Source organism: Caretta caretta, chromosome 14, assembly GCF_965140235.1.
Source record: "Caretta caretta isolate rCarCar2 chromosome 14, rCarCar1.hap1, whole genome shotgun sequence".
In the NCBI taxonomy this organism is placed as follows: domain Eukaryota; kingdom Metazoa; phylum Chordata; order Testudines; family Cheloniidae; genus Caretta; species Caretta caretta.
In genome coordinates this window covers 48,707,273-48,732,806 of record NC_134219.1, presented here as the reverse complement: position 1 = coordinate 48,732,806, position 25,534 = coordinate 48,707,273, and the positions used below count along the sequence as shown (strand labels likewise).

At 67.5% G+C, this 25,534-nt stretch overlaps 2 protein-coding genes across 2 annotated transcripts in view; both read left to right on the top strand.

Annotated features, from left to right (window-relative positions):
* The first annotated feature begins 786 nt into the window (after nt 1-786).
* On the top strand, nt 787-22,057 carry LOC142068999 (tenascin-R-like). Its single transcript, XM_075119124.1, is given in 8 exon segments — nt 787-854; nt 4,739-5,181; nt 9,666-10,029; nt 10,031-10,128; nt 10,638-11,114; nt 20,823-20,935; nt 21,312-21,465; nt 21,711-22,057. Coding segments are annotated over 8 exon segments (2,064 nt in total).
* A 974-nt stretch (nt 22,058-23,031) lies between these two features.
* LOC125621156 (tenascin-X) overlaps nt 23,032-25,534 on the top strand; it is a 66,358-nt gene continuing 63,855 nt past the window's right edge. Inside the window, exons 1-3 of the mRNA XM_075119123.1 lie at nt 23,032-23,779; nt 24,500-24,832; nt 25,131-25,421. Of these exons, the coding sequence (XP_074975224.1) occupies nt 23,176-23,779; nt 24,500-24,832; nt 25,131-25,421 (1,228 nt within the window). The 5' untranslated portion in view covers nt 23,032-23,175. The remainder of the gene's footprint in view (nt 23,780-24,499; nt 24,833-25,130; nt 25,422-25,534) is intronic.

Below are 25,534 nucleotides of genomic sequence, written 5' to 3'. Positions count from 1 at the left end.
GCAGTGGGGGGCCTGTCTCTGCCCGCACCCTCCGGCTGCGCCCCGAGCCCCCCGCCGGCCGGGTTGCCTCATCGCTCTGCTATGGCATCTGGATGCTCCAACATCTGTCGCTGTGATGCAGATGTTTGGTTGCCGGGGCGATGGCCGGAGGATGGGTAAACAAGTGCGGGAACTTTCCTTCCGTCCTGACCCCCTTCCGTCCCCGTCCAGCGAAAAAACAGCGCGGGGGGGGGGGGGCTGGGTTCTGTCCCAGCTCGGGGTGGGGAGTGAGGTCTGGGGGGTTAGAGCAGGGGGGCTGGGAGCCAGGACGCCTGGGTTCTGTCCCAGCTCGGGGTGGGGAGTGAGGTCTGGGGGGTTAGAGCAGGGGGGCTGGGAGCCAGGACGCCTGGGTTCTGTCCCAGCTCGGGGTGGGGAGTGAGGTCTGGGGGGTTAGAGCAGGGGGGCTGGGAGCCAGGACGCCTGGGTTCTGTCCCAGCTCAGGGTGGGGAGTGAGGTCTGGGGGGTTAGAGCAGGGGGGCTGGGAGCCAGGACGCCTGGGTTCTCTCCCCAGCTCGGGGTGGGGAGTGGGGTCTGGTGGGTTAGAGCAGGGGGGATGGGAGCCAGGACGCCTGGGTTCTCTTCCCAGCTCTGGGAGGGGAGTGGGGTCTGGTGGTTAGAGCAGGGGGAGCCAGGACTCCTGGGGTCTGTTCCCTCTAGGCTGCCTGGCCTGGAGCTGGTGCCCATCGTTGGCGGCTGGGCCCACGGCTCCGGAATTGCCCCGTGTTTGTGCTGATGGCCCCAGGGGTGATGGCCGGAGACGGGCGCTTGTTTCCAAGCTGTTCGGTGTCTCGGACCAAGCGCCAGGAAACTGTGAGGTGACTCTGGCTCACTCGCTGCCACGCTGGGCAGCCGGGGGAGGGGCAGGGGCCTGGCACAGCCTCTGGCCCTGCCTCAGTTTCTCTGTCTGCAGCATGGGCACGATACCGATACGAATGGGACACGGGGCTTTCCCCCTCCAGGGAACGCTGGCTACAATCCGGCCTTGCTGCTGGGGATCTGCCGAGTCCTGTCAAACTAATAATTATTAAATCATTGTGACAGATTTCTTCTGTTCCTTCCGCTGATGTATCAGACAGGGAGCCAGGACTCCTGGGTTCTCTCCCGGCTCTGGGAGGGGAGTGGGGCCTGGTGGGTTAGAGCAGGGGGGGGCTGGAGCCAGGACTCCTGGGTTCTCTGAGCTTGGGGGATGGGGTCCCATAGGCAGAGCAGGCTCCCAGCCCTACACGTCCTAGGTGGCAGATGCGTTACCTGACCTCAGGGTCCTGCCCCCTCTTGGCCCATAGAGGGCGCCCCGGGCCTTGGAAGCCTGCTGAGAGCTGGGACCCAGAGAAGTGTGGGGGAGATCCCAGGGCAGGGAACGTCTGCACCAGCTTGCCCCCAACCAGCTCCCCTGGTGCCCCACAGCCCCGGCCACCCCCCAGCTCCGCCGGTGCCCCTCACTCCCGACCCGCAGCCCGCTGCTAGCCCAGCCCTGGGTCCCCCCACATGCCGGTGCCCCTCACTCCCACCCCACAGCCCCTGCTAGCCCAGACATGGGCTCCCTCCAGCTCCGCTGGTGCCCCTCACTCCCGACCCGCAGCCCCAGCTCGCCCAGCCCTGGGTTCCCCCCCCCACGTTGATGCAGAGACCGATCCTTGTACTTTCTCACACTCTCCCCCCCCCGGGGGGCTCATTAATGTATTTTTATCCATGAGCTCAGCCGGCTGCACGTCCAGCAGCCGCCAGCCCAGCTGGACCCGTGTTCCGACCCGGGGGGGGGGCGGCTCTGACCTCTCTGCCCTGCCCCCACTGATCTCCCAGAGACCCTGCCCCTATCCCTGCCCCCCCTCCCCCCGCAGGGGTTTGGGATGTGTCTCCCCCCCACTGGTTTAAGAAGGCTAAGGTCATTCCCTTCGAGTCCCCCAAATCCCTCCCCCATCCCAGCCCCCGATTCCTCCCCAGCTAAGGTGATGTGGGGGGCGGGGGGGTCACGGCCGCTTCAGTGGGTTTGTTTTTATATCTCTGCTCCCACGCTGGGGGTCTCTGGTCAGGTGACTCATTACAAGGTGTGACAAAGTGGGGAATTTTCTTAGTGTTCCGCAGGCATACGGTGCGTGCCTCAGTTTCCCCGTGTGCTGAGTGTGTAATGACGGGGGCGGGGGGGTTGTTGTTGCAGGGGACCAGGTGTGACCTCGCCTGGCAGCCAGGATCCCAGACACCGGCCTGGAGATGGGGGACCCAGCGACTGGTGACCGGGAGGCCCCCCCGCCCCCCAGCTGGGGAGCAGCCGGTTCTGGCCAGTGGGAGGACAATGGGCTGAGGTGACCTGGTTACCGGGGACAGAAGACAAAGGGTGGGGGAGGGGATATCGGATGATCAGCGAGGTGGGGCGGCTGGGCCGGGGAGACAGAGCAGCCAGAGCCCCCCTGGGTGTGGGACAGACCTAGATGCGCTGGGCTGAGGGGGGCCAGGCCTGAGGCCTGGAGAGTTTCCTGTGGTGGGTTCAGATGCTCAATAAACCCCCCTGGGTGACGCTGGCGGAGAGTCGCTGCGGGCTGGATATGGGGGTGGGGGGTTGCTCCCTCTGGGGGTGGGGCCCCGGGGGCCCCAAGCAAGGGGACTCCCTGAGAGGCCCCCGGCAGAGCCAGGTGGCTGGAGGCTCAGAGGTGCGGTCCTAGGAGGTGGCAGGGCCCAGGGTTGAACCCCAGAAGGCGAGCGGCCCCACAAGAAGGGCTGGCATCCTGAAGGGGGGGGTCCTGGGGCCATCTGGAGCTGAGGCACACGGGGCCTGGGGGCCCGGGACACGAGGGTCTCACACTGTTTATATGGGCCCCTCGTCCGTATCTTGGCCCCACTCGGCTCGGGGCACCCCCTATTCCTCTCTCGTCCTCATGCTCGCTGCCCCAGGCCTTCCCTGCTGTCCTTGGCCCTGGGCCACCCAGCGCACAGAGCCCCGTGTGTCTGCCCGGCCCAGCCCGGCCAAAGCAAACGCCGCGGAGCCGCGGCCAGATTCCGGGAACCCCTGGCACCGGGGCTGGGATACGGAGCTGCCGCGGCATCACTGGGGCCTTTCAGCCCTCGTGGGGGGCGCACCCCACGGCGGGCGGGTGGGGGATGGGGACTGGAGTCAAGCAGGCTGGAGGAGATTCCGGGCTCCGAGCTCCCACCCCAACCCTGTTATTAAATTGCGGCTGCCTCTGGGTGGGGGACGGCAGCCCCTTAGCCTCCTAGAGCAACGCTGCTCCCTGCAGCACGATCCCCCTGCTGAGCCCCCCCCTTGCAGCATGACACCCCCTGCTGAGCCCCCCAACATGACACCCCCTGCCGAGCCCCCCCTTGCAGCATGACACCTCCTGCCGAGCCTCCCCTTCCCCCGCAGCACAAGCCCCCGACCCGCAGCCCCCTGCCCTCCCCAGCTCTGCCGGTGCCCCTCACCCCTGACCCGCAGCCCCCCGCTAGACCAGCCCTGGGCTCCCCACAGCCCTGCCGGTGCCCCTCGCTCCCGACCGTTGAACTGTGGTTGGCAAGGCTAATGCCATGGAATGAAGGCGGCTGTGGGTTGCCGTGGGGGGTCCTGGGCCTTTTCCCTCTGTGGGTTGGCCGAGGCCGCTGTGGTCAGGCAGCCGAGGGTAAACTGGCTGAAGCCCGCGTCCACCCTGACTCTGGGAGGACGGGGTCATGGGGCCGTTCACCCCAGGGGGCACCAGCTCAGGTGCAGGGCGGGGACTGGCTGGCTCAGGGGGCAGAGAATGGGACCTGGGGCCTGTCCCCTCTGTGGGGCACTGGCTCCAATTAGTGGAACAAGTTTGCTGGGTCTCAGGTTGGTTTGTAGCCGGGGTAAACGCCCCAGTCCCCACCCGGGCCCAAGGGCCCCATGTAGAGGGGTGGGTGGTTCGTGGCCATTCATGCCCTCCCCAGGTTTCCAGACACCTTGGAAGGGGGCTTTGTGCAAGGGGGGACCCCCTGCCCCTCATCAGGCTCCCCCTGCTCTGGAGGGATTGTTGGGGGTCCCTCGGGTTGCTGAGCCGGACTCTGAGAAGGGCGAGGAGGGGCCGTGCGGGTGTCGGCTGGGGGGAGACTCCTGCCCTGGGACGAGGCGCGGAGGGTGACGGGGGGAGGGAGACGGAGCGAAGGAAGCTGGACACTCAGGGGGCAGCGCCAGGGAGAGATGGAGACTCCTGGACCCGCCGGCCGCTCTCCTCGGCCCAGACACCTCCAGCCCCCCCCGGCCTAGTCTGAGCTGTGACCTGCCCCCTGGTCCCCCTGCCAGACCCCAGATGTTGGGGAGGTGGGAGAAAGGCCCAGGGGTGGGCGTCTCCTGTGTGCGGGAGGAGGCTGCTCCCGGATATTAGAGAGACCCGGTGGGGGCCAAAATAGCTGGTATTGGACCCACTTGTGCTGGGGGGAGGGGAGGGCCTGGAGCCGCCTGGCTGGGGTCATGTCCCCCCCCCAGCCCCCTGCCCGGACTGGGCCCAGCAAGCCCAGATGGGAGACAGGAGAAGGTGGCGGGGGGGTCCCAGCCGGGCCGGGGGGGAGGCTCGGGGCGGGACCGGCCAGCGGGGCGGCCCGTGGCGGGGCGGGGCAGGTTCGGGCGGACGCTGACCCGGTCCGGCCATGACATCACCCCCCCCCCCACCCCCCAGCGCAGGGAGCGAGGGGACGAACCGTGTGTATGAAAGTGCGAGCGGCCGCCCCGGCCCCACCCGCCCCCGCCACCCAGCCCGGCCCGGCCCCGGGGCGCAGAGCGCAGCGCGGACAGACCCGAGCGCAGCGCGCAGAGCCCGGAGCCCCCGGCCCGGAGCGCAGAGACCCCGGCCCGGAGCGCAGAGACCCCGGCCCGGAGCGCAGCGCGGAGCCCCCGGCCCGGAGCGCAGAGACCCCGGCCCGGAGCGCAGCGCGGAGCCCCCGGCCCGGAGCGCAGAGACCCCGGCCCTGAGCGCAGCGCAGAGACCCCGGCCCGGAGCGCAGAGACCCCGGCCCGGAGCGCAGCGCGGAGCCCCCGGCCCGGAGCGCAGAGACCCCGGGCCCGAGAGCAGCGCGGAGCCCCCGGCCCGGAGCGCAGAGACCCCGGCCCGGAGCGCAGCGCGGAGCCCCCGGCCCGGAGCGCAGAGACCCCGGCCCGGAGCAGCAGCGTCTCCCCTGCAGCCGCCACCCCGCTCCCAGGTAGGGCCCCGCGCCCCAAGGGCCGGGCACCGAGGGGGCAGCAGGTGGGGCGGCGGCGGGGGGGGGGGGGTATCGCAGGCGGGGGGGGAGGTTTGCAGGGAGTTTGGAAAGTGCCCAAGCGAGAGGCTCCCCGGGCCCCGCAACAGCTGTGTGTGTGTGGGGGGGAATGGATGGGGGGGAAGTGGGGATAGACAGAAATGGATGGACGGAGAGCGGGGCGGGGGGTAGGTGGATACAGAGAGATGGGTGGGTAGAGGGATGGTTGGGGGGATGGATGGAGGATGGAGATAGGGAGGGATGGAGGGAGGGGGATAGAGGGATGGAGGATGGATGGTGGGAGGGATGGAGGGATGGAGATAGGGAAGGATGGAGGATGGAGATATGGAGGATGGAGGGATGGTGGGACAGAAGGAGGGAAGGAGATATGGAGGATGGATGGAGGATGGAGGGATGGAAGGAGGGATGGAGACATGGAGGGATGGAGATAGGAAAAGATGGGGGATGGAGGGACAGAAGGAGGGATGGAGATAGGGAGGATGGAGGAATGGAAGGAGGGATGGAGATATGGAAGGATGGAGATAGGAAAAGATGGGGGATGGAGGGACAGAAGGAGGGATGGAGATAGGGAGGGACAGAGGATGGAGATAGGGAAGGATGGAGGATGGAGGGATGGAGGATGGAGATAGGAAAAGATGGGGGATGGAGGGACAGAAGGAGGGATGGAGATATGGAGGATGGAGGAATGGAAGGAGGGATGGAGATATGGAAGGATGGAGATAGGAAAAGATGGGGGATGGAGGGACAGAAGGAGGGATGGAGATAGGGAGGGACAGAGGATGGAGATAGGGAAGGATGGAGGAGGGAGGGATGGAGGATGGAGATAGGGAAGGATGGAGGAGGGAGGGAGGGATGGAGGATGAAGATAGGAAAGGATGGGGGATGGAGGGACAGAAGGAGGGATGGAGATGGGGGGATGGAGGTGGCTGGATCTATTGATGGAGGGATGGAGATAGGGAGGGATGGAGGATGGAGGGATGGAGGATGGAGATAGGGAAGGATGGAGGATGGAGATATGGAGGATGGAGGGATGGTGGGACAGAAGGAGGGAAGGAGATATGGAGGATGGATGGAGGATGGAGGGATGGAAGGAGGGATGGAGATTTGGAAGGATGGAGGGATGGAGATAGGAAAAGATGGGGGATGGAGGGACAGAAGGAGGGATGGAGATAGGGAGGGACAGAGGATGGAGATAGGGAAGGATGAAGGGATGGATGGAGATATGGAGGGATGGAGATTTGGAAGGATGGAGGGATGGAGATGGCTGGATCTATTGGTGGAGGGAGGGATGAGGAGTGCATCGATGGGGCCAGTGCGACATGATGAAGCTGGGGGAGCCGGGTGCCACAGGGAATGACCCATTGGTAACCCCTACCCCCCCAGCACTGACCCACCCCCGCCCCCGTCACTGCCTGAGTAAAGGCAGGTGCTGGGGGGCTAGTCCCCAGCAACCCCCATGGTACCCCACCATACCAAACTCCTGTACCTCCCCCACCCCTGTAGCCCCCACCGCTGGTGCCCCCTCCCCCTCTGGCCTGACGACCCTCCCGTCCCAGCACAGTGGCACTGCGCCCCCCATGTAGGGGTCTGGGGGGTGAGAATATTGGGGTCGGGAATGGAGAGTGGTAGGGAGGGCAGGGGAAGCCACAGCCCTGGGGGAGGGGGCTGCGGGTGGGAGGACAGAGGCCTGTGTGTGTCGGGGTTGGGGGCAGGAGGGTGCCCAGGCAGGTGGGTTGGTGGGTCCCACAGATGAGCAGAGACCCGGCCGTGAGGCCAAAGACATGGGGGGAGAGGGTGACGAGCCCTGGTTCCCCAGGGGGGAAAGGCCCTGTGTCCCCCCACACCCACCGCTGAGCCAGTCCCTGACCTGGGGCCGGGTGGGAGCCGGTGGGAGCCCCCTAGAGGGGACAGACCCCTGCCCCATTCCCGCCCCCTGAGCAGCCAGTCCCCCCAACCCCCATCTCCTGCCCCCGCAGCCGGGCCAGGCTGGGATCTGGGTGGGATCCTTATCTCCTCACGCAGGAATTTCCCCGGCCGTCAGCAACTTGCTGGGAGGGAGCCAGGCTGGGGTTGGAACCTGCCGGGATCTTCTCCAGGGGCTGCCAGGGCCACACACCCCACAGCACCCCCGGTCTGCCCCCCAGCCTCTCCCCATGCCACCAGGGGGCTGCAGGAGGGAGGAGACCCGGGGGCAGGGCTGGGACCCCCCAGCACAGCAACCCCCAGAGTCTGGGAGGGGAGTGGGGTCTAGTGGGTTGGGGGGCTGGGAGCCAGGACTCCTGGGTTCTCTCCCAGCTCTGGGAGGGGAGTGGGGTCTAGTGCTTAGAGCAGGGGAGGCTGGGAGCCAGGACTCCTGGGTTCTCTCCCAGCTCAGGGAGGGGAGTGGGGGCTGGTGGTTAGAGCAGGGGGGCTGGGAGCCAGGACTCCGGGGTTCCGTCCCCGTGTCTGGCGGTTGCAGGAACATGAAAGGAGCAGTGAGGGGTGTACAAGGCCCAAGAAGCAGCAGCCCCCGGGGGAGCCCAGGGGAAGTCCGAGCGGTTATGGGAAAGCCGTGAGGATCTTGGGCTGCAGCTGTAAAAATAACAAGCCACAGAGGTTTGTGCAGAGCTCAGGAAGGCCGGGCTGGGTGTGAACGGCCACTGGCTCGGCCGCAGAAACCCCACAGCCTGGCCAACAATATTCTCATTATGGGGAGGGGAAACTGAGGCACAGAACAGCACTAGAACCCAGGAGTCCTGGGCTCCCAGCCCCACACCCCATGCTAACCACTAGACCCCACTCTCCTCCCAGGAGTCCAGAACACAAAGGCCACTCTTCTTAAACCAGCTATTTCTTAATAGTGGGGGTTCCCGGGGGGTGGGATATTGCGGGGGGGGGGCAGGGCTGTGTCTCGATGCCGGGGGTCCCAGCGGCTGGGACACGGGATGGGGAAGGGGCTGTGTCCCGGGGCTGGGGGTCCCAGTGGCTGGGACACGGGATGGGGAAGGGGCTGTGTCCCGGGGTTGGGGGTCCTGGCAGCTGGGATATGGGGAGGGGATGGGGCCGTGTCCCGGGGCTGGGAGTCCTGGCAGCTGGGACATGGGGGGGACGGGGCCGTGTCCCAGGGCTGGGGGTCCTGGCAGCTGGGATATGGGGAGGGGATGGGGCTGTGTCCCAGGGCTGGGAGTCCCGGCGGCTGGGACATGGGGGGGACGGGGCCGTGTCCCAGGGCTGGGGGTCCTGGCAGCTGGGATATGGGGAGGGGATGGGGCTGTGTCCCAGGGCTGGGAGTCCCGGCGGCTGGGACATGGGGGGGACGGGGCCATGTCCCGGGGCTGGGGGTCCCGGCGGCCAGGACACGGGTAGGGGGACGGGGCCGTGTCCCGGGGCTGGGGGTCCCGGCAGCTGGGATATGGGGAGGGAATGGGGCCATGTCCCGGGGCTGGGGGTCCCGGCAGCTGGGATATGGGGAGGGAATGGGGCCGTGTCCCGGGGCTGGGGGTCCCGGCGGCCGGGACATGGGTAGGGGGACGGGGCCATGTCCTGGGGCTGGGGGTCCCGGCGGCCAGGACATGGGTAGGGGGACGGGGCCGTGTCCCGGGGTCGGGGGTCCCCAGGCCTGCAGTCCGGCGCTGCTCCGGCCCAGCGTGGGACGCGTCCGCTCTCTCTGCTACCCCGGCTCGTATCTCTCGCCCCCGGCGCCCTGCCAAGCTCCGGCTCTTGGACCGGCCCCTGGCCCGGCTCCAGGCACATTTTTGCTGCATGAATCTGGGTTGTTGTCACAGGAGCCGGCACCGGGGGGCGTTGGGCTCCCCACACCTGCCCCACAGCCATGCAGCTCTGGCCGGCCGGCCGCCCTGGGGTCCCAGCGCCGGATCCTGCCCCTGCCCCCCAAGCGCAGCGCGGGCCAAGCAGCCCCCGACCCGAACCCTGGGCCTGGCGTCCCACCGGGACCGGTCCTGCCACGGCACCTGCCTCCAGATCGCGGGTGGGGCGGGGGGGCCTGTCTCGGTGCCGGGGGTCCCGGGGGCTGGGAGGTGGGGCGGGGGGGCCTGTCTCGGTGCCGGGGGTCCCGGGGGCTGGGAGGTGGGGCGGGGGGGGCCTGTCTCGGTGCCGGGGGTCCCGGGGGCTGGGAGGTGGGGCGGGGGGGGGCCTGTCTCGGTGCCGGGGGTCCCGGGGGCTGGGAGGTGGGGCGGCGGGGGGCCTGTCTCGGTGCCGGGGGTCCCGGGGGCTGGGAGGTGGGGCGGCGGGGGCCCTGTCTCGGTGCCGGGGGTCCCAGGACTGGATTTGGGTTGCGGTTTGGTTGTTTCTCCCCCTTTGGCTCCTGGGGGTGTGAAGTTGGTTTCTGGCCGGAGTGTGAATTGGGCGCTAGAGGGGAAGGGTCTTGGGGGGGTCCCTGGGGGGGGTCTCTGCGCCCCCGTCACTAACTGCCTGCCCCTCCCCCACAGGTGGGCGCCCCTCGGGCCGTGCCATGGGGCCCTGGCTGCTGCTGCTGGCCCTGGTGCAGGGGGCCCCTCCCCCCCCGGGCACAGGGCTCCGGGCCCCCCACCCCCGCCGGGCCCCCGCCAACGCCACCGTCTTCTCCCACATCTACAGCATCCGCCGGGGGGCGGGTGAGGGGGCCGGGGGGGCGGGGCCTGAGTCCCCACAGGAGGTGCTGGCCCCCCCCAGCCAGCAGCAGCCCCCCCGGCTCTACGAGCACACGCTGGAGGGGGACGAGCAGGTGGTCTTCACCCACCGCATCAACCTGCCCCCCCCGGCCTGCGACTGCGGGGGGGGGGGGCGACGGCGGGGCCCTGCGGGAGGCGCTGAGCCGGCTGCGGGCCCTGGAGGCCCAGGTCCAGGCCCTGCGGGAGCAGTGTGGGGCCAAGGGCTGCTGCCCCTCCTCCGCCACCGCCCAGGCCGGCACAGGTGAGGTTGGGGGGCTGATGGGGACCGGGGGGAGGGGCTGATGGAGGATATGGGGGGCGGGGTGATGGAGAAGGGGGCAAGGGCAGGGACGCCAGGAGGGAGGGGCTGATGGGAAGGGGGTGTGGCCATCAGGAGGGGGGGCATGGGGGGGGACACAAGGAGGAGCATGGGGAAGAGGCAGGGAGGGAGGGCTATGGGGCAGAGTCAGAGTCAGAGGAGGGGGCCGGGTGTCCAACAGGGGCAGGGCCAGTGTGGGATGGGGCGGGGCCATAGAAAGGGGTGGGGACCTGGAGAGGGGTGGAGGGTGGAGCAGTGGGAGGGGCAACAGAGGGAGGTGGGGCCAAAGGAGCAGGGAGGGCGTCAAAAAGGGGTGGAGCAAGGAAGCCGCTGAGGGGCGGGGCCAGGAGTGGGGGGCGGGGCCGAGGCAGGCGGGCAGGCGGCGCCCCCCAGTGGGCAGCAGGCGGGTTGCAGTTTCACCCCAGCCGCGTCTCCCTCCCTCCCCGCCCCAGGCCAGACGGACACCCAGAGCCTCTGCAGCCGGCACGGCACCTTCGACCTGGCCACCTGCGGCTGCGTGTGCCAGCCGGGCTGGGCCGGCCCCACCTGTGCCGAGCCGCAGTGCCCGGGGGGCTGCGGGGGCCGGGGCGAGTGCCGGGCCGGGCGCTGCGTCTGCCCCCCCGGCTTCGCCGGCCCCCGCTGCGAGACGCCCGTCTGCGCCGACGACTGCAACGACCAGGGCCGCTGCCAGGGCGGGCGCTGCGTCTGCTTCCCCGGCTACTCGGGGCCGGCCTGCGAGACGCCCGACTGCCCCGGGGACTGCCGCGGGCGCGGGCGCTGCCAGGCCGGGCGCTGCGTCTGCAGAGCCGGCTACACCGGCCCAGACTGCGGCACCCGGGGCTGCCCCGGGGACTGCGGGGGGCACGGGGAGTGCCGGCTCGGGGACTGCCACTGCCAGGAGGGCTACGCCGGCGAGGACTGCACCATAGGTACGGACACCCTACCCCCAATGTCCTGGGCCGCCCCCGCCGCCCGGCCCACAGTGCCCTGGGCCGTCGCGGACACCCTACCCACAGTGCCCTGGGCCACTAGCACCGCCCTGCCCACAATGCCCTGGGCCGTCGCGGACACCCTACCCACAGTGCCCTGGGCTGCCCCCACCACCCTGCCCACAATGCCCTGGGCCACCCCAACTGCCCTGCCCACAATGCCCTGGGCTGTCGCGGACACCCTACTCACAGTGCCCTGGGCCACCCCATCCGCCCTGCCCACAGTGCCCTGGGCCGTCGCGGACACCCTGCCCACAGTGCCCTGGGCTGCCCCCACCACCCGGCCCACAGTGCCCTGGGCCGTCGCGGACACCCTACTCACAGTGCCCTGGGCCACCCCATCCGCCCTGCCCACAGTGCCCTGGGCCACCCCCACCACCCTGCCCACAGTGCCCTGGGCCACCCCATCCGCCCTGCCCACAGTGCCCTGGGCCGTTGCGGACACCCTACCCACAGTGCCCTGGGCCGTCGCGCACACCCTACCCACAGTGCCCTGGGCCACCCCCACCACCCTGCCCACAATGCCCTGGGCCGTCGCGGACACCCTACCCACAGTGCCCTGGGCCACCCCCACCACCCTGCCCACAATGCCCTGGGCCATCGCAGACACCCTACCCACAGTGCCCTGGGCCACCCCCACCACCCTGCTCACAATGCTTTGGGCCATCACGGACACCCTACCCACAGTGCCCTGGGCCACCCCATCCGCCCTGCCCACAATGCCCTGGGCCACCCCAACCGCCCTGCCCACAATGCCCTGGGCCACCCCATCCGCCCTGCCCACAATGCCCTGGGCCGTTGCGGACACCCTACCCACAGTGCCCTGGGCCACCCCCACCCCCCTACCCACAATGCCCTGGGCCACCCCAACCGCCCTGCCCACAATGCCCTGGGCCGTCGCGGACACCCTACCCCCAGTGACCTTGGCCACCCCATCCGCCCTGCCCACAATGCCCTGGGCCGTTGCGGACACCCTACCCACAGTGCCCTGGGCCACCCCCACCACCCTGCCCACAATGCCCTGGGCCGTCGCGGACACCCTACCCACAGTGCCCTGGGCCACCCCCACCACCCTGCCCACAATGCCCTGGGCCATCGCAGACACCCTACCCACAGTGCTCTGGGCCACCCCCACCACCCTGCCCACAATGCTTTGGGCCATCACGGACACCCTACCCACAGTGCCCTGGGCCACCCCATCCGCCCTGCCCACAATGCCCTGGGCCGTTGCGGACACCCTACCCACAGTGCCCTGGGCCACCCCCACCACCCTACCCACAATGCCCTGGGCCACCCCAACCGCCCTGCCCACAATGCCCTGGGCCGTCGCGGACACCCTACCCACAGTGACCTGGGCCACCCCATCCGCCCTGCCCACAATGCCCTGGGCCGTCGCGGACACCCTACCCACAGTGACCTGGGCCACCCCATCCGCCCTACCCACAATGCCCTGGGCCACCCCCACCACCCTGCCCACAATGCCCTGGGCCGTCGCGGACACCCTACCCACAGTGCCCTGGGCCGCCCCCGCCGCCCAGCCCACAGTGCCCTGGGCCGTCGCGGACACCCTGCCCACAGTGCCCTGTGCTGTCGCGGACACCCTACCCACAGTGCCCTGGGCCACCCCCACCACCCTGCCCACAATGCCCTGGGCCACCCCAACCGCCCTGCCCACAATGCCCTGGGCTGTCGCGGACACCCTACCCACAGTGCCCTGGGCCACTAGCACCACCCTGCCCACAATGCCCTGGGCCGTCGCGGACACCCTACCCACAGTGCCCTGGGCTGCCCCCACCGCCCTGCCCACAATGCCCTGGGCTGTCGCGGACACCCTACTCACAGTGCCCTGGGCCACCCCATCCGCCCTGCCCACAGTGCCCTGGGCCATCGCGGACACCCTACCCACAGTGCCCTGGGCGGTCGCGGACACCCTGCCCACAGTGCCCTGGGCTGCCCCCACCGCCCGGCCCACAGTGCCCTGGGCCGTCGCGGACACCCTACTCACAGTGCCCTGGGCCACCCCATCTGCCCTGCCCACAGTGGCCTGGGCCACCCCCACCACCCTGCCCACAATGCCCTGGGCCGTCGCGGACACCCTGCCCACAGTGCCCTGGGCCACCCCATCCGCCCTGCCCACAATGCCCTGGGCCGCCCCCACCGCCCTGCCCACAATGCCCTGGGCCGTCGCGGACACCCTACCCACAGTGACCTGGGCCACCCCATCCGCCCTGCCCACAATGCCCTGGGCCGTTGTGGACACCCTACCCACAGTGCCCTGGGCCACCCCAACCGCCCTACCCACAATGCCCTAGGCCGCCCCCACCGCCCTGCCCACAATGCCCTGGGCTGTCGCGGATACCCTACTCACAGTGCCCTGGGCCACCCCCACCACCCTACCCACAATGCCCTGGGCCGTTGCGGACACCCTGCCCACAGTGCCCTGGGCCACCCCCACCACCCTGCCCACAATGCTCTGGGCCATCACGGACACCCTACCCACAGTGCCCTGGGCCGTCGCGGACACCCTACCCACAGTGCCCTGGGCCGTCGCGGACACCCTACCCACAGTGCCCTGGGCCACCCCCACCACCTGTCGCGGAGTGTGGGGGAGTCCAGGCCCTGCACCCCTCTTCCTGGGATCCACTGAGACTCTCAGCCAGCCAGTAAAACAGAAGGTTTATTGGACAACAGGAACACAGTCCACAACAGAGCTTGTGGGTACAACCAGGACCCCTCAATCACGTCCTTCTGGGGGAGCAGGGAGCTTAGACCCCAGCCCTGGGGTTCCCTGTGTTCCTCTCCCCAGCCTCCCAAACTGCCAACTAAACCCACCCAGCAGGTTCCCTGCTGCAGCCTCTGTTCACATTCCTGGGCAGAGGTGTCACCTCCCCCTCCCCCTCCTGGCTCAGGTGACAGGCTCTCAGGTCTCCCATCCCCAGGGCACATTCCCAGGTCAACACTCCCCCCTCCCTGCTGAGTCACTTCGTCACATCTCTCCCCCCTTCGAGACTGAACTGAGCGGGGTCACTGTGACCAGTGACCTGGGGAAGTTCGGGGCCCCCTCTCCGGGACAGCGCATCCGCTATCAGGTTGGCACTTCCCTTCACGTGGACCACGTCCATGTCGTAATCCTGCAGGAGCAGGCTCCATCTCAGGAGCTTGGCGTTGGCTCCTTTCATCTGGTGCAGCCAGGTCAGGGGAGAGTGGTCGGTGTACACGGTGAAGTGTCGCCCGAAGAGATAGGGCTCTAGTTTCTTGAGGGCCCACACCATGGCCAGGCACTCCTTCTCGATGGCCGCGTAGTGTTGCTCCCGGGGTAGCAACTTCTTGCTCAGGTACACGATGGGGTGTCTCTCCCCCTTTTCATCCTCCTGCATTAACACCGCCCCCAGTCCCGTGTCGGAGGCGTCGGTGAACACCACAAAGGCCTTGTCAAAGTCCGGGTTCGCCAGAACTGGGCCACTGACCAGAGCCTCCTTCAGCGCCCGGAAAGCCACCTGGCACTGCTCGGTCCAGACCACCTTGTCTGGCTTCCCCTTCTTGCATAGCTCAGTGATGGGGGTGGCTATGGCGCTAAAGTGGGGCACAAATCTTCGGTAGTATCCTGCCATCCCAATAAAGGCTTGGACCTGCTTTTTGGTGTGGGGAGCGGGCCAGTCTCTGATCACCTCCACCTTGGCTGGTTCCGGCTTTAGGCGGCCGCTCCCCACCCGATGGCCCAGGTAAGACACTTCCGCCATCCCCACCTTGCACTTCTCCGCTTTTACAGTCAGCCCAGCCCCCTGGAGTCGGTCCAGCACTTGTCTAACCTGGGACACGTGGTCCTCCCAGGTCTGGCTAAAGACACAGATGTCATCAATATACGCCACGGCAAAACTCTCCATCCCCCTCAGGAGCTGGTCCACCAGGCGCTGGAAGGTGGCCGGCGCTCCCTTGAGGCCGAAAGGCAGGGTCAGGAACTCATAGAGCCCCAGAGGGGTGATAAAGGCCGATTTCAGTCGGGCATCTGCATCCAGCGGCACTTGCCAGTAGCCCTTTGTAAGGTCCATGGTGGTAAGGTACCGAGCTCCTCCCAGTTTGTCTAGGAGCTCGTCCGGCCTGGGCATGGGGTAGGCATCAGATACAGTGATGGCATTGAGCTTCCGATAGTCCACGCAGAACCGGACCGACCCGTCCTTTTTGGGGACCAGCACCACCGGCGAGGCCCAAGGGCTGGCCGATGGCTGGATCACCCCCAAAGCCAGCATGTCCCGGACCTCTCTTTCCAGGTCCTGAGCAGTTTTCCCTGTGACTCGGAAGGGGGAGCATCTTATCGGCGGGTGCGACCCTGTCTGCACCCGGTGGACAGTCAGATTAGTGCGTCCAGGCTGGTTGGAAAACAGCTGTCGGTACGGATGCAGCACCCCCCTGACCTCAGCTTGCTGGGCAGGGGTTAGCTGATCCGAGAGGGGGATTGTTTCCAGGGGGGAACCAGCTCTGGTCCCAGGGAATAGATCTACTAAAGGGTCATCTCCCTGCTCTTCCCACTGTCCACACACGGCCAACACCACATTCCCCCTGGCATAATATGGCTTCATCATATTCACATGGTACACCCGGCGGTGGTGCGCCCGGTTCGACAGCTCCACCACATAGTTTACCTCATTGAGCTGCTTGACGACCTTGAAAGGGCCCTCCCAGGCGGCCTGTAGTTTGTTCTTTCTCACAGGGATGAGAACCATCACCGGATCCCCGGTGGCGTAGGCACGGGCCCTTGCCGTGCGGTCATACCAGACCTTCTGCTTCTTCTGGGCTCTGGCCAGATTCTCCCTGGCCAGGCCCATGAGTTCAGCCAGTCTCTCTCGGAAGATCAGGACATACTCCACCACTGACTCTCCATCGGGAGTGGCCTTCCCCTCCCACTCGTCTCTCATCAGGTCCAGGGGGCCCCTCACCCTCCTTCCATATAACAGTTCGAAAGGCGAAAATCCGGTAGACTCCTGGGGCACCTCCCTGTACGCGAACAGCAGGTGAGGTAAGTACTTGTCCCAATCCTGCGGGTGCTGGTTCATAAAGGTTTTCAGCATCATCTTTAGCGTCCCGTTAAACCTCTCCACCAGCCCGTTGGACTGGGGGTGATAAGCTGAGGCCCAGTCGTGCCGGACCCCACATTTCTCCCACAAGCACCGGAGCAGGGCCGACATGAAGTTGGAGCCTTGGTCTGTCAAGACTTCCTTGGGGAACCCCACTCGGCTGAAAATGGTCAGGAGCGCATCGGCCACGGTGTCTGCTTCAATGGAAGCTAAGGGCACTGCCTCGGGGTAGCGGGTGGCAAAATCTACCACCACCAGAATGTATTTCTTCCCCGACCGGGTCGTCTTGCTGAGAGGCCCCACGATGTCCATGGCCACCTTCTGGAAAGGCTCCTCTATGATGGGCAAAGGTCTCAAAGCCGCTTTCCCCTTGTCCCGGGCCTTTCCCACCCTCTGACAGGGGTCACAGGATCGGCAATACTGCCGGACCGTGGTAAAGACCCCGGGCCAGTAAAAGTTCTGTAGCAACCTCTGCCGGGTGCGCCGGATTCCCTGGTGCCCTGCGAGGGGGATGTCATGGGCCAGGTACAGGAGCTTGCGGCGATACTTCTGGGGGACCACCAGCTGCCTCCTGATCCCACAGGACTCTACTTCCCTTGTGGGAGCCCATTCTCGGTATAGGAACCCCTTCTCCCACAGGAACCTCTCCTGGCAGCCTCTCCTCATGGTCCGTACCACCCTGAGGTCGGCCAGGTCCCTGAGCTTCCGCAAGGAGGGATCTTTCCTCAACTCGGCCTGGAACTCAGCAGCTGGGGAAGGGATGGGGACCGGTTCCCCCTCAGTGGCCAGGTCTGAGGCCTCAGCCTCTCTGAGCCGTGCCCCTCGGCCCTCCCTTCCCACCAGGGTAGGGTCCTGCGCCTCCGGTGCGGTACCCTCCCCGAGGTCAGGGAGCAGTGGCCCTCGCCGGCTCTGGCTACGGGTCACAACCAGGGCGGTCTGGGGCTTGCTTGGCCAGTCCTCTAGGTCTCCCCCCATCAAAACTTCAGTGGGCAAATGGTGGTGTACCCCCACATCCTTGGGGCCCTCCTTGGCCCCCCATTTCAGGTGTACCCTTGCCACGGGCACCTTAAATGGGGTCCCGCCCACCCCTGTCAGGGTCAGGTAGGTGTTGGGCACCACCCGATCTGGGGCCACCACCTCGGGCCGGGCCAGCGTCACCTCCGCGCCCGTATCCCAGTATCCATTGACCTTCCTCCCATCCACCTCCAGGGGAACAAGGCACTCTCTCCGGAGGGACAGCCCCGCGCCCACCCTGTAAACTGAGCGCCCTGAGTCCAGAGCCTCCAGCCCTCTGGTGGAGCTGGCCTGGGGTACTCTTCCCTCCTGAGCAGGTGGTAAACTGGTAGGCCCCCTTTCCTGGGTCGTCTGCCCCTCGTCCAGCTGGGTCCCTACCCAATTAACCCTGGGTAGGTTGGGTCTGCTCAGTTTGTCCCTGAGCCCAGGGCACTGGGACCGTATGTGGCCTCTCTGGCCACAGTGATAGCAGCTCAGGTCACGTTGGTCCCCTCGAGCGGGTCGGAGGGGCCCGACGCCAGGCGTTCCCCTTGGGAGGGGGTTCTCCCTATTTCCCCGCTGGGAGGCCCCCTGGTGACTCTCTCTCTGCATCGGGGGGGGCCTGTTCTTTTGGGACTCCTCCCGGCTACCCCCTGACCGACTGTTCACAAACTCGTCGGCCAGCTGCCCTGCGTGCTGGGGGTTCTCGAGCTTTTTGTCCACCAACCACAGCCTCAGGTCGGAAGGGCACTGTTCATACAGTTGCTCCAGTACAATTAGGTCAAGCAGGTCCTCTTTAGCTCGGGCCCCAGCTGTCCACTTGCGGGCATATCCCTGCATCCGGTTGGCCAGTTGTAGGTAGGTGACCTCAGGCGTTTTACGCTGACTCCGGAACCTTCTCCGGTACATCTCGGGGGTCAGCCCAAACTCACGGAGCAGGGCCTGTTTGAACAGTTCATAGTCCCCTGCCTCCGGCCCTGTCATCCGGCTGTACACCTCCACGGCTTTGGGGTCCAGTAAGGGGGTGAGAAACTGGAGCCTGTCTGCAGGGTCAACCCTGTGCAGCTCACAGGCATTCTCAAAGGCCGTCAGGAAGCTATCTATGTCCTCCCCCTCCTTACGCTGGGCCAGGAAGCACTTATCAAAGTTCCTTGCAGTCTTGGGTCCCCCCTCATTCACCACAGCCGGGGCCCCACTGCTCTTCAGCCTGGCCAGCTCCAGTTCGTGCTGTCTTTGTTTCTCCTTCTCCTGACGTTCCCTCTCCTTCTCCTCCTGCTCATGTTGACGTTGTTTCTCCTTCTCCTCCTGCTCATGTTGACGTTGTTTCTCCTTCTCCTCCTGCTCATGTTGACGTTGTTTCTCCTCATGTTGACGTTGTTTTTCATGATCCTCCAGCTCCCTCATTTTCATCTCCCTCTCCCATTCCAGCCGCCTCCGCTCCAGGGATGGGGAGCTCCGCCGGGAGGATCCCCTGCTGGGTGCTGGGGTCAGGGTGCCCTCGGTATTCGCTGGGCTTCCCCCAACCCCTCCCCCAGGCATAGGTAGGAAGGGTCTCGGGATGTCCTCGGCAGCAGTCTGACCCCTCCCAGCCCGGTCAGGCCCCGGGGCCCACGCTGCGTCTGCCGGGCGGCTCCCCTCAGGGACAGGGATCGGGTCCTTCAAGCGATCCCTCTCCTCCAACTGGGCAATCAGCTGTTCCTTGGTGGACCTCCCGATGCGCAGCCCCCTCTGCCTGCACAGCTCCACCAGGTCACTCTTAAGGCGTTTAGCGTACATCTCCCTGCTGGCCACTCGCAGGCCGGGCAGCTTCCCACGGTTTCCAGGAAAAGCCCTTAGTGTGCCAGTCCTTCTTGAGGTCACCACCTCTTTGCCAGGGTCGAGCTGCAGACTCCTCCGCCCCTGGGACCGCTCGCTGCAATCCCCCGGGGGACCCTGTTACTGCAAAAGTCTTTCTCTCTGGTCACACATTCCCAGGGGTTAGCCGCCCCCCGAAACCGTCTCTCTCTGAATCTTCAGCACGCCTGGTCCCCGTCAATTCCCCTTCGTTTTACTGTTCCCCAGTCACTTACTGCAGGAAGCGCCGTTCACGGGGTGCAGTTCATCCCACCGCTGCCACCAGTTGTCGCGGAGTGTGGGGGAGTCCAGGCCCTGCACCCCTCTTCCTGGGATCCACTGAGACTCTCAGCCAGCCAGTAAAACAGAAGGTTTATTGGACAACAGGAACACAGTCCACAACAGAGCTTGTGGGTACAACCAGGACCCCTCAATCACGTCCTTCTGGGGGAGCAGGGAGCTTAGACCCCAGCCCTGGGGTTCCCTGTGTTCCTCTCCCCAGCCTCCCAAACTGCCAACTAAACCCACCCAGCAGGTTCCCTGCTGCAGCCTCTGTTCACATTCCTGGGCAGAGGTGTCACCTCCCCCTCCCCCTCCTGGCTCAGGTGACAGGCTCTCAGGTCTCCCATCCCCAGGGCACATTCCCAGGTCAACACTCCCCCCTCCCTGCTGAGTCACTTCGTCACACCACCCTACCCACAATGCCCTGGGCCGTCGCGGACACCCTACCCACAGTGCCCTGGGCCACCCCAACTGCCCTCCACAATGCCCTGGGCTGTCGTGGCCACCCTACCCACAATGCCCTGGGCCGCCCCCACCACCCTACCCACAATGCCCTGGGCCGCCCCGGCCGCCCTACCCACAGTGCCCTGGGCTGCCCCCACCACCCTACCGACAGTGTCCTGGGCTGCCCTGGCCACCCTACCCACAATGCCTTGGGCCATTGTGGCCACCCTACCCACAATCCCCCTCTGTGCCCCACCCCTTACTCACAATCCCCCTCTGTGTCCTGCCCCCCAACCCACAATCCCCCTCTGTGCCTGCTCCCCACGTCCCTGGGCATCCATCCCTGAGGCAGGGTCGGGGGCGCCCTGTCCTTGCCCTCCCCCCATGTGGGGCAGCGCTGGGCACCGAGCTGAAGGGCCTTTGTGCTGCCTAATCCTCTCCTGACCCATGGCCAAGGCGGGGGGAGCTCCCCCCAGATCTATATGGCAGCTGGTGCCCCCTTGCCCGGGACGTCCCGTCCCAGGGCACAGAGACCCCCTGTTAGGAGCCGCCCATCCCACAGCCGGGCAGGCCAAGATCAGCCTTGGCACCGCGCCCCCTCCGGCTCCGGTTCCCCCATAGAATCGGCCCCATTCATCCCGGCCGGGGGGCGCGGTGCCGGGGGGGGCAGGGATCTGAGCCGCGCTTGTTCCCCAAGGTGTTTGCTTTCCATCCCCGCCCAGGACGGGACAGAGATCAAAGGCCCTGGCTGGATGGAGAGGGGAGGCCCTGGGTGCAGACCGGCACACAGGGCCTTTTCCCTCTATGGGGCAGGGGGAGGGGGCAGCTGTCTTGGGGGGCAGGGGCCTGGGACACAGGGCCTGTCCCCTCTAGGGGGCGCCAGCCCCGATCTGGCCCCAGGGCAGGGGACTCGCTGGTTCAGGGGGGCAAGGAATGGGAGACGGGGCGCCAGCCGCAGGGTGGGGGTCTGCCTGGCTGGGGGCAGGGAAGGGGGTTCGGGGCACTCACCCCTGTCCCCCCGCAGAGATCCCGGCCGTGACGCTGCGTGTGGGGCGCCGGGACGAGGGCTCCTTCCGCCTGCAATGGACTCGCCCCAAGACCCACGTGGATGGATATGAAATTCACCTCGTCCCCACGGTAATGGGGTCCCAGGGGGGGTGTCAATCATCCCCTCCCCCCACTGCAGGGGGGCTGGTCCCGGATCTGGGCCCTGGAGGGCAGGGGATGTCAGTGGGGGAGGAGGGTGTGTGACCCCCCAGCCCCCGCCCTGGGGAGCCTCACTTCTGGGAGGGGGCATTGGAAGGAAGGTGGGAAGAGGGGGTGGGGGGTCTGGATGGGGTGGGGGAGCATGGGGGGGGTGCAGACAGAGGCTGGGGGGACCCCCATCCCCTGACCCATCTGACCCCCAGCAGCACCGTGACTCTGTGGTTTGGGGGCCTGGGATGGGGGAGGTGCCTGAGAGGGCGGGGGGGCTGCGTCCCCCAGCCCCTGACCCCCCCCTTATCCCCCCCAGGGTGACCCCGAGGGCGCCGAGTCCCTGCAGCTGCCCGGCTCGGCCACGTCCTTCGAGCGCTCGGGGCTGGGCCCAGGCCAGGAGTTCAGCGTCACCGTCCGGGCCCAGCGGGCCCAGCGCCTCGGGCCCCCCGCCACCCAGAGCGTCCGCACCCGTAAGTGGCGGGAGGGACGCCGCTGGGGGGCTGTTGGGGGGAGCTCTGGGGGGCAGGAGGTTTGGGGGCTGTGATGGGAGCCCTTTGGGATGGGGGCCCAGTGGGGGGAGGGGGCAGTAAGGAGGGGGATTCTCTGGACTGGGGGCGCCGTGGGGGGAGGGGATGCTGGGGGGAAGTTTAGGAGGCAGGGGGGTTCTCTGGGGAGGGGGCCCCCCTTCCGCTCTCTCACCCCTCTCCCCCTCCAGGGATCGACGCGCCCCGCGACCTGCGCCCCACGGGGGCCACGGCCACCTCGCTGAGCCTGCGCTGGGAGCCCCCGGCCGCCCGGCCCGACGGATACACCCTGCTCTACGGCCCGGCGGGGCGGGACAGCACCGAGCCCCCCACCCGCCTGGCCCTGCCCCCCGACCGCACCGCCCTCACCCTGACCGGCCTCCGCGGCACCACCCAGTACACCCTCACCCTGACCGCCCACCGCGGCCCAGAGCAGAGCCCTCCCGCCACCACCCACGCCAGCACCGGTGGGTCCCACGGGCCCGGGAGCGGGGCAGGGGATGGGGAGGGGGGAGAGAGAAGGGAAAGACGGAAATGAGAGAGGAGGACGCGTGAAGGGGGGAAAGCAGCAAGGACTGGAGTGTGGGAGCGGCGCGGAGAGACGAGCGTGTCCGTCCGTCCATCCGTCCGTCCGTCCATCCATCCATCCATCCATCCTTCCATCCACCTGTTCGTCCATCCATCCATCCATCCACCTGTTCGTCCATCCATCCATCCATCCATCCTTCCATCCACCTGTTCGTCCATCCATCCATCAATCCTTCCATCCACCTGTTCGTCCATCCATCCATCCATCCACCTGTTCGTCCATCCATCCATCCATCCATCCTTCCATCCACCTGTTCGTCCATCCATCCATCCATCCATCCATCCACCTGTTCGTCCATCCATCCATCCATCCATCCATTCACCTGTCTGTCCATCCGTCCATCCACCTGTCCGTCCGTCCATCCCTCCATCCCTCCAATCGTCTGCCCAGTTGGTCGTCCATCGTCTATCCGCCCGTGTGTCTATAAGGGAGCCAGACGTTTTTCCTTCTCTTCTCCCCACTCCTCCGCTCAGGGTTTTTCTTTCCCTCTCTCCCACAGCGAGTGATTTCTTCATTCTGCCCAGAGCGGGGCTGCCCGGGAGCCCGGTCGGAGCCAGCGCCTGCCCCTCCCGCCCCCCACTCACCACCCGTCTCCCCCTCCATTTAGGATCCGCAGGTCACGGAGCCAAGCGGCCACGGGGGGGTCGGACTAACCCAGTTCTCTTACCTTCTCTCTTCTTCGCAGCTAGCTCACAGGCACCGGACGGGGAGCACGGGGCATTTCCCCTCCAGCAGGTGCCGTCTCCCCCCAGGGCAGGGACTGGCTGGCTCAGGGGGGTGAGGAATGGGGCACGGGGCCTTTCCCCTCTAGGGGGCACCGGCTCTGATCCACCCCAGGGCGGGGGACTGGCTGGCTCAGGGGGGCAGGGAATGGGATCCCCTAATTGCACCAATATTTGCTCCTGGCAGCGCCGATGCCCACCCTGCCCCTGCCTGGCCGGCTGCACCCAGAGCCCACGCGCCCCCCAGTGCCCCGTCTCCGGCCGCCTGGCCCCGCGGGGAAGCCGGGCCCCCGGCCCGCCCCAGCCAACGCCTCCTCGGTCCCCAGCCCGCTCTTCTTCCGGACCATGACGCAGAACCTCACGGCCAAGCTGTCCCGGTACAACGGGACCCTGCTTCAGCGCCTGGAGAGCTACCTCCGTGCCACACGCTACCCGCTCCGCGGCAACCAAACCATCGCCACCGTGGCCAAGGCCATCTACCGCTACCTGGTGCAGAGGAAGTCCCTGGAGGAACAGGAGATGGTCTACGTGGGGCTGGGCCAGCATTCGAAGGAGCTCGGGGCCATGGCACCCCCGCAAGGGCACCCCATGGAGCAGCCCACGGGGCCCCCCGGCCGCTTCCAGATAGCCGGGGAGGTGGGCAGCATCTTCTCGGCGGGCTCCCCCGGCTCGGACGCGGGGCCCAGGGGCCACGCCAAGCCGGCGGTGGTGGCCCGCTCCCCCGGCACCATTGTGGTCTCGCTGGAGGGCATGCGTGGCCACGCGGAGCGCGTGGTGGTCCGCCACTGGCGGGCGGGCGACGGCGGAGGAGCGGGGGAGCTGGCGGTTCCCGGCGACGCCGCGGCGGTTCACCTCCAGGGCCTGGCGCCCGGCACCACCTACCAGGTGGAGATCCACGGCCTGGTCCAGGGGCGGCTGTCCAAGTCCTATTCCTTTGTCGCCTCCACAGGTAGTCCGACCGGGGGCTCGCCTGCTCTGGCTCAGTAACCCCACCGGCCACGGCGCCCGCCACGCGCCCGCCTTGGCTGTTCACCGATGCCACCCGCTGGTGCTAAGCCGCTCGGTTCTGCCCTCCTCTCTCCCGCAGGCTGCTGGCTTCTGCCCACGGGCCTGGCATGGCCATCGGACGGGGCGACTCCACCCTCCCCTCCCTCCGTCCCCTTCCCGCCCTCTCTCTCCTCTGGCATTAACCCCACCCTTTCTCCTGCAGCTGGTTTGGCTTCCACCCGCTCCCGGCCTCACGCCACGGACTCAACAGGGAATGGGGCTCGGGGCCTGTGCCCTCCAGGGGGCGCCGGCTCCCATCTGCCCCCAGGGCGGGGACTGGCTGGCTCAGGGGGGGCGGGGAATGGGGCACGGGGTCTTTCCCCTCTAGGGGGCGCCGGCTCCCATCTGCCCCCAGGGCGAGGACTGGCTGGCTCAGGGGGGCGGGGAATGGGGCACGGGGTCTTTCCCCTCTAGGGGGCGCCGGCTCCCATCTGCCCCCAGGGCGGGGACTGGCTGGCTCAGGGGGGCGGGGAATGGGGCTCGGGGCCTGTGCCCTCTAGGGGGCGCCGGCTCCCATCTGCCCCCAGGGCAAGGACTGGCTGGCTCAGGGGGGCGGGGAATGGGGCACGGGGTCTTTCCCCTCTGGGGGGTGCCCTTTCACCCTTTCATGCCCCCCCCCCAGCTCCAGAGGCATCCGGCACCGAGCAGCCCCCAGAGACCTCCATGCCCAGCCTCTCCCGCCCTGGGCCACCCCCAGGGGACCTGGCCGTGACAGACGTCTCCCCCGACCGGTTCCGCGTCACCTGGACGGCCACGACTGGCCCCTTCCAGCACTTCCTGCTGCGGTACCGGGAGCCCGGCTCCGTGGTGCCCCCCGGGCAGACCCAGGTGCCTGGGGGGAAGAGGAGTGTGATCGTCACCCAGCTGAGCCCCGGCACCGAGTACGAGGTGGAGCTGCGGGGGGTGGCACCTGACGGGACCATCTCAGAGCCCATCACCACCAGCGTGTGGACAGGTAACACCCCCGCCCCTTACTCTAGCCAGCCCTCCTCTGCCGGATCCTTCACCTCGTCCTTACAGCGAGTCTGTGCAGGGCTATATGGATGCCTTGGAGAACCCAGGAGTCCTGGCTCCTAGGTCCCCCTCCCCACCCTGCTCTACCCACTAGCCCCCGGTCCCCTCTCAGGGCCGGGGAATGAACCCAGGGGTCCTGGCTCCCAGCCCCCCCTGCTCTAACCATCAGACTCCCCTTCCCTCCCCTCCCAGAGAGCCCAGGCATCCTGACCGCGCTACGCTCTCTCTCTTTCCCGCAGCACGCCTTGGCGGGGGCCCCGGGCCAAACGAGCTGGGGGTCCTGGGGGTCAGGAACGTGACCAGCGATGGGTTTGGGCTGCAGTGGAGGGCGCGGAAGGGCCTGTTCCAGTCCTTCCTGCTGCGCTACGAAGATGCGGCCGGGCGCACGGGGCCCCAGGAGGCCGAGGTGCCGGGGGACCAGCGAGCGACCCGCGTCGGGGGGCTGCAGCCTGGCGCCGAGTACAACGTCACACTGTATGGGGTGCACCGCGGCCAGCTCTCACCCCCGCTCCGAGCCAGAGTCCGGACAGGTACCGCCAGCCCCTGTGCAGCTCACGCCTCAGCTCCCTGCCAGCCGGGGCAGCGCGAGCTGCCCCTTGCTCTGTGCCCTGCCCACTCTAAGTCCCAGCTCGGTACTTGCCCA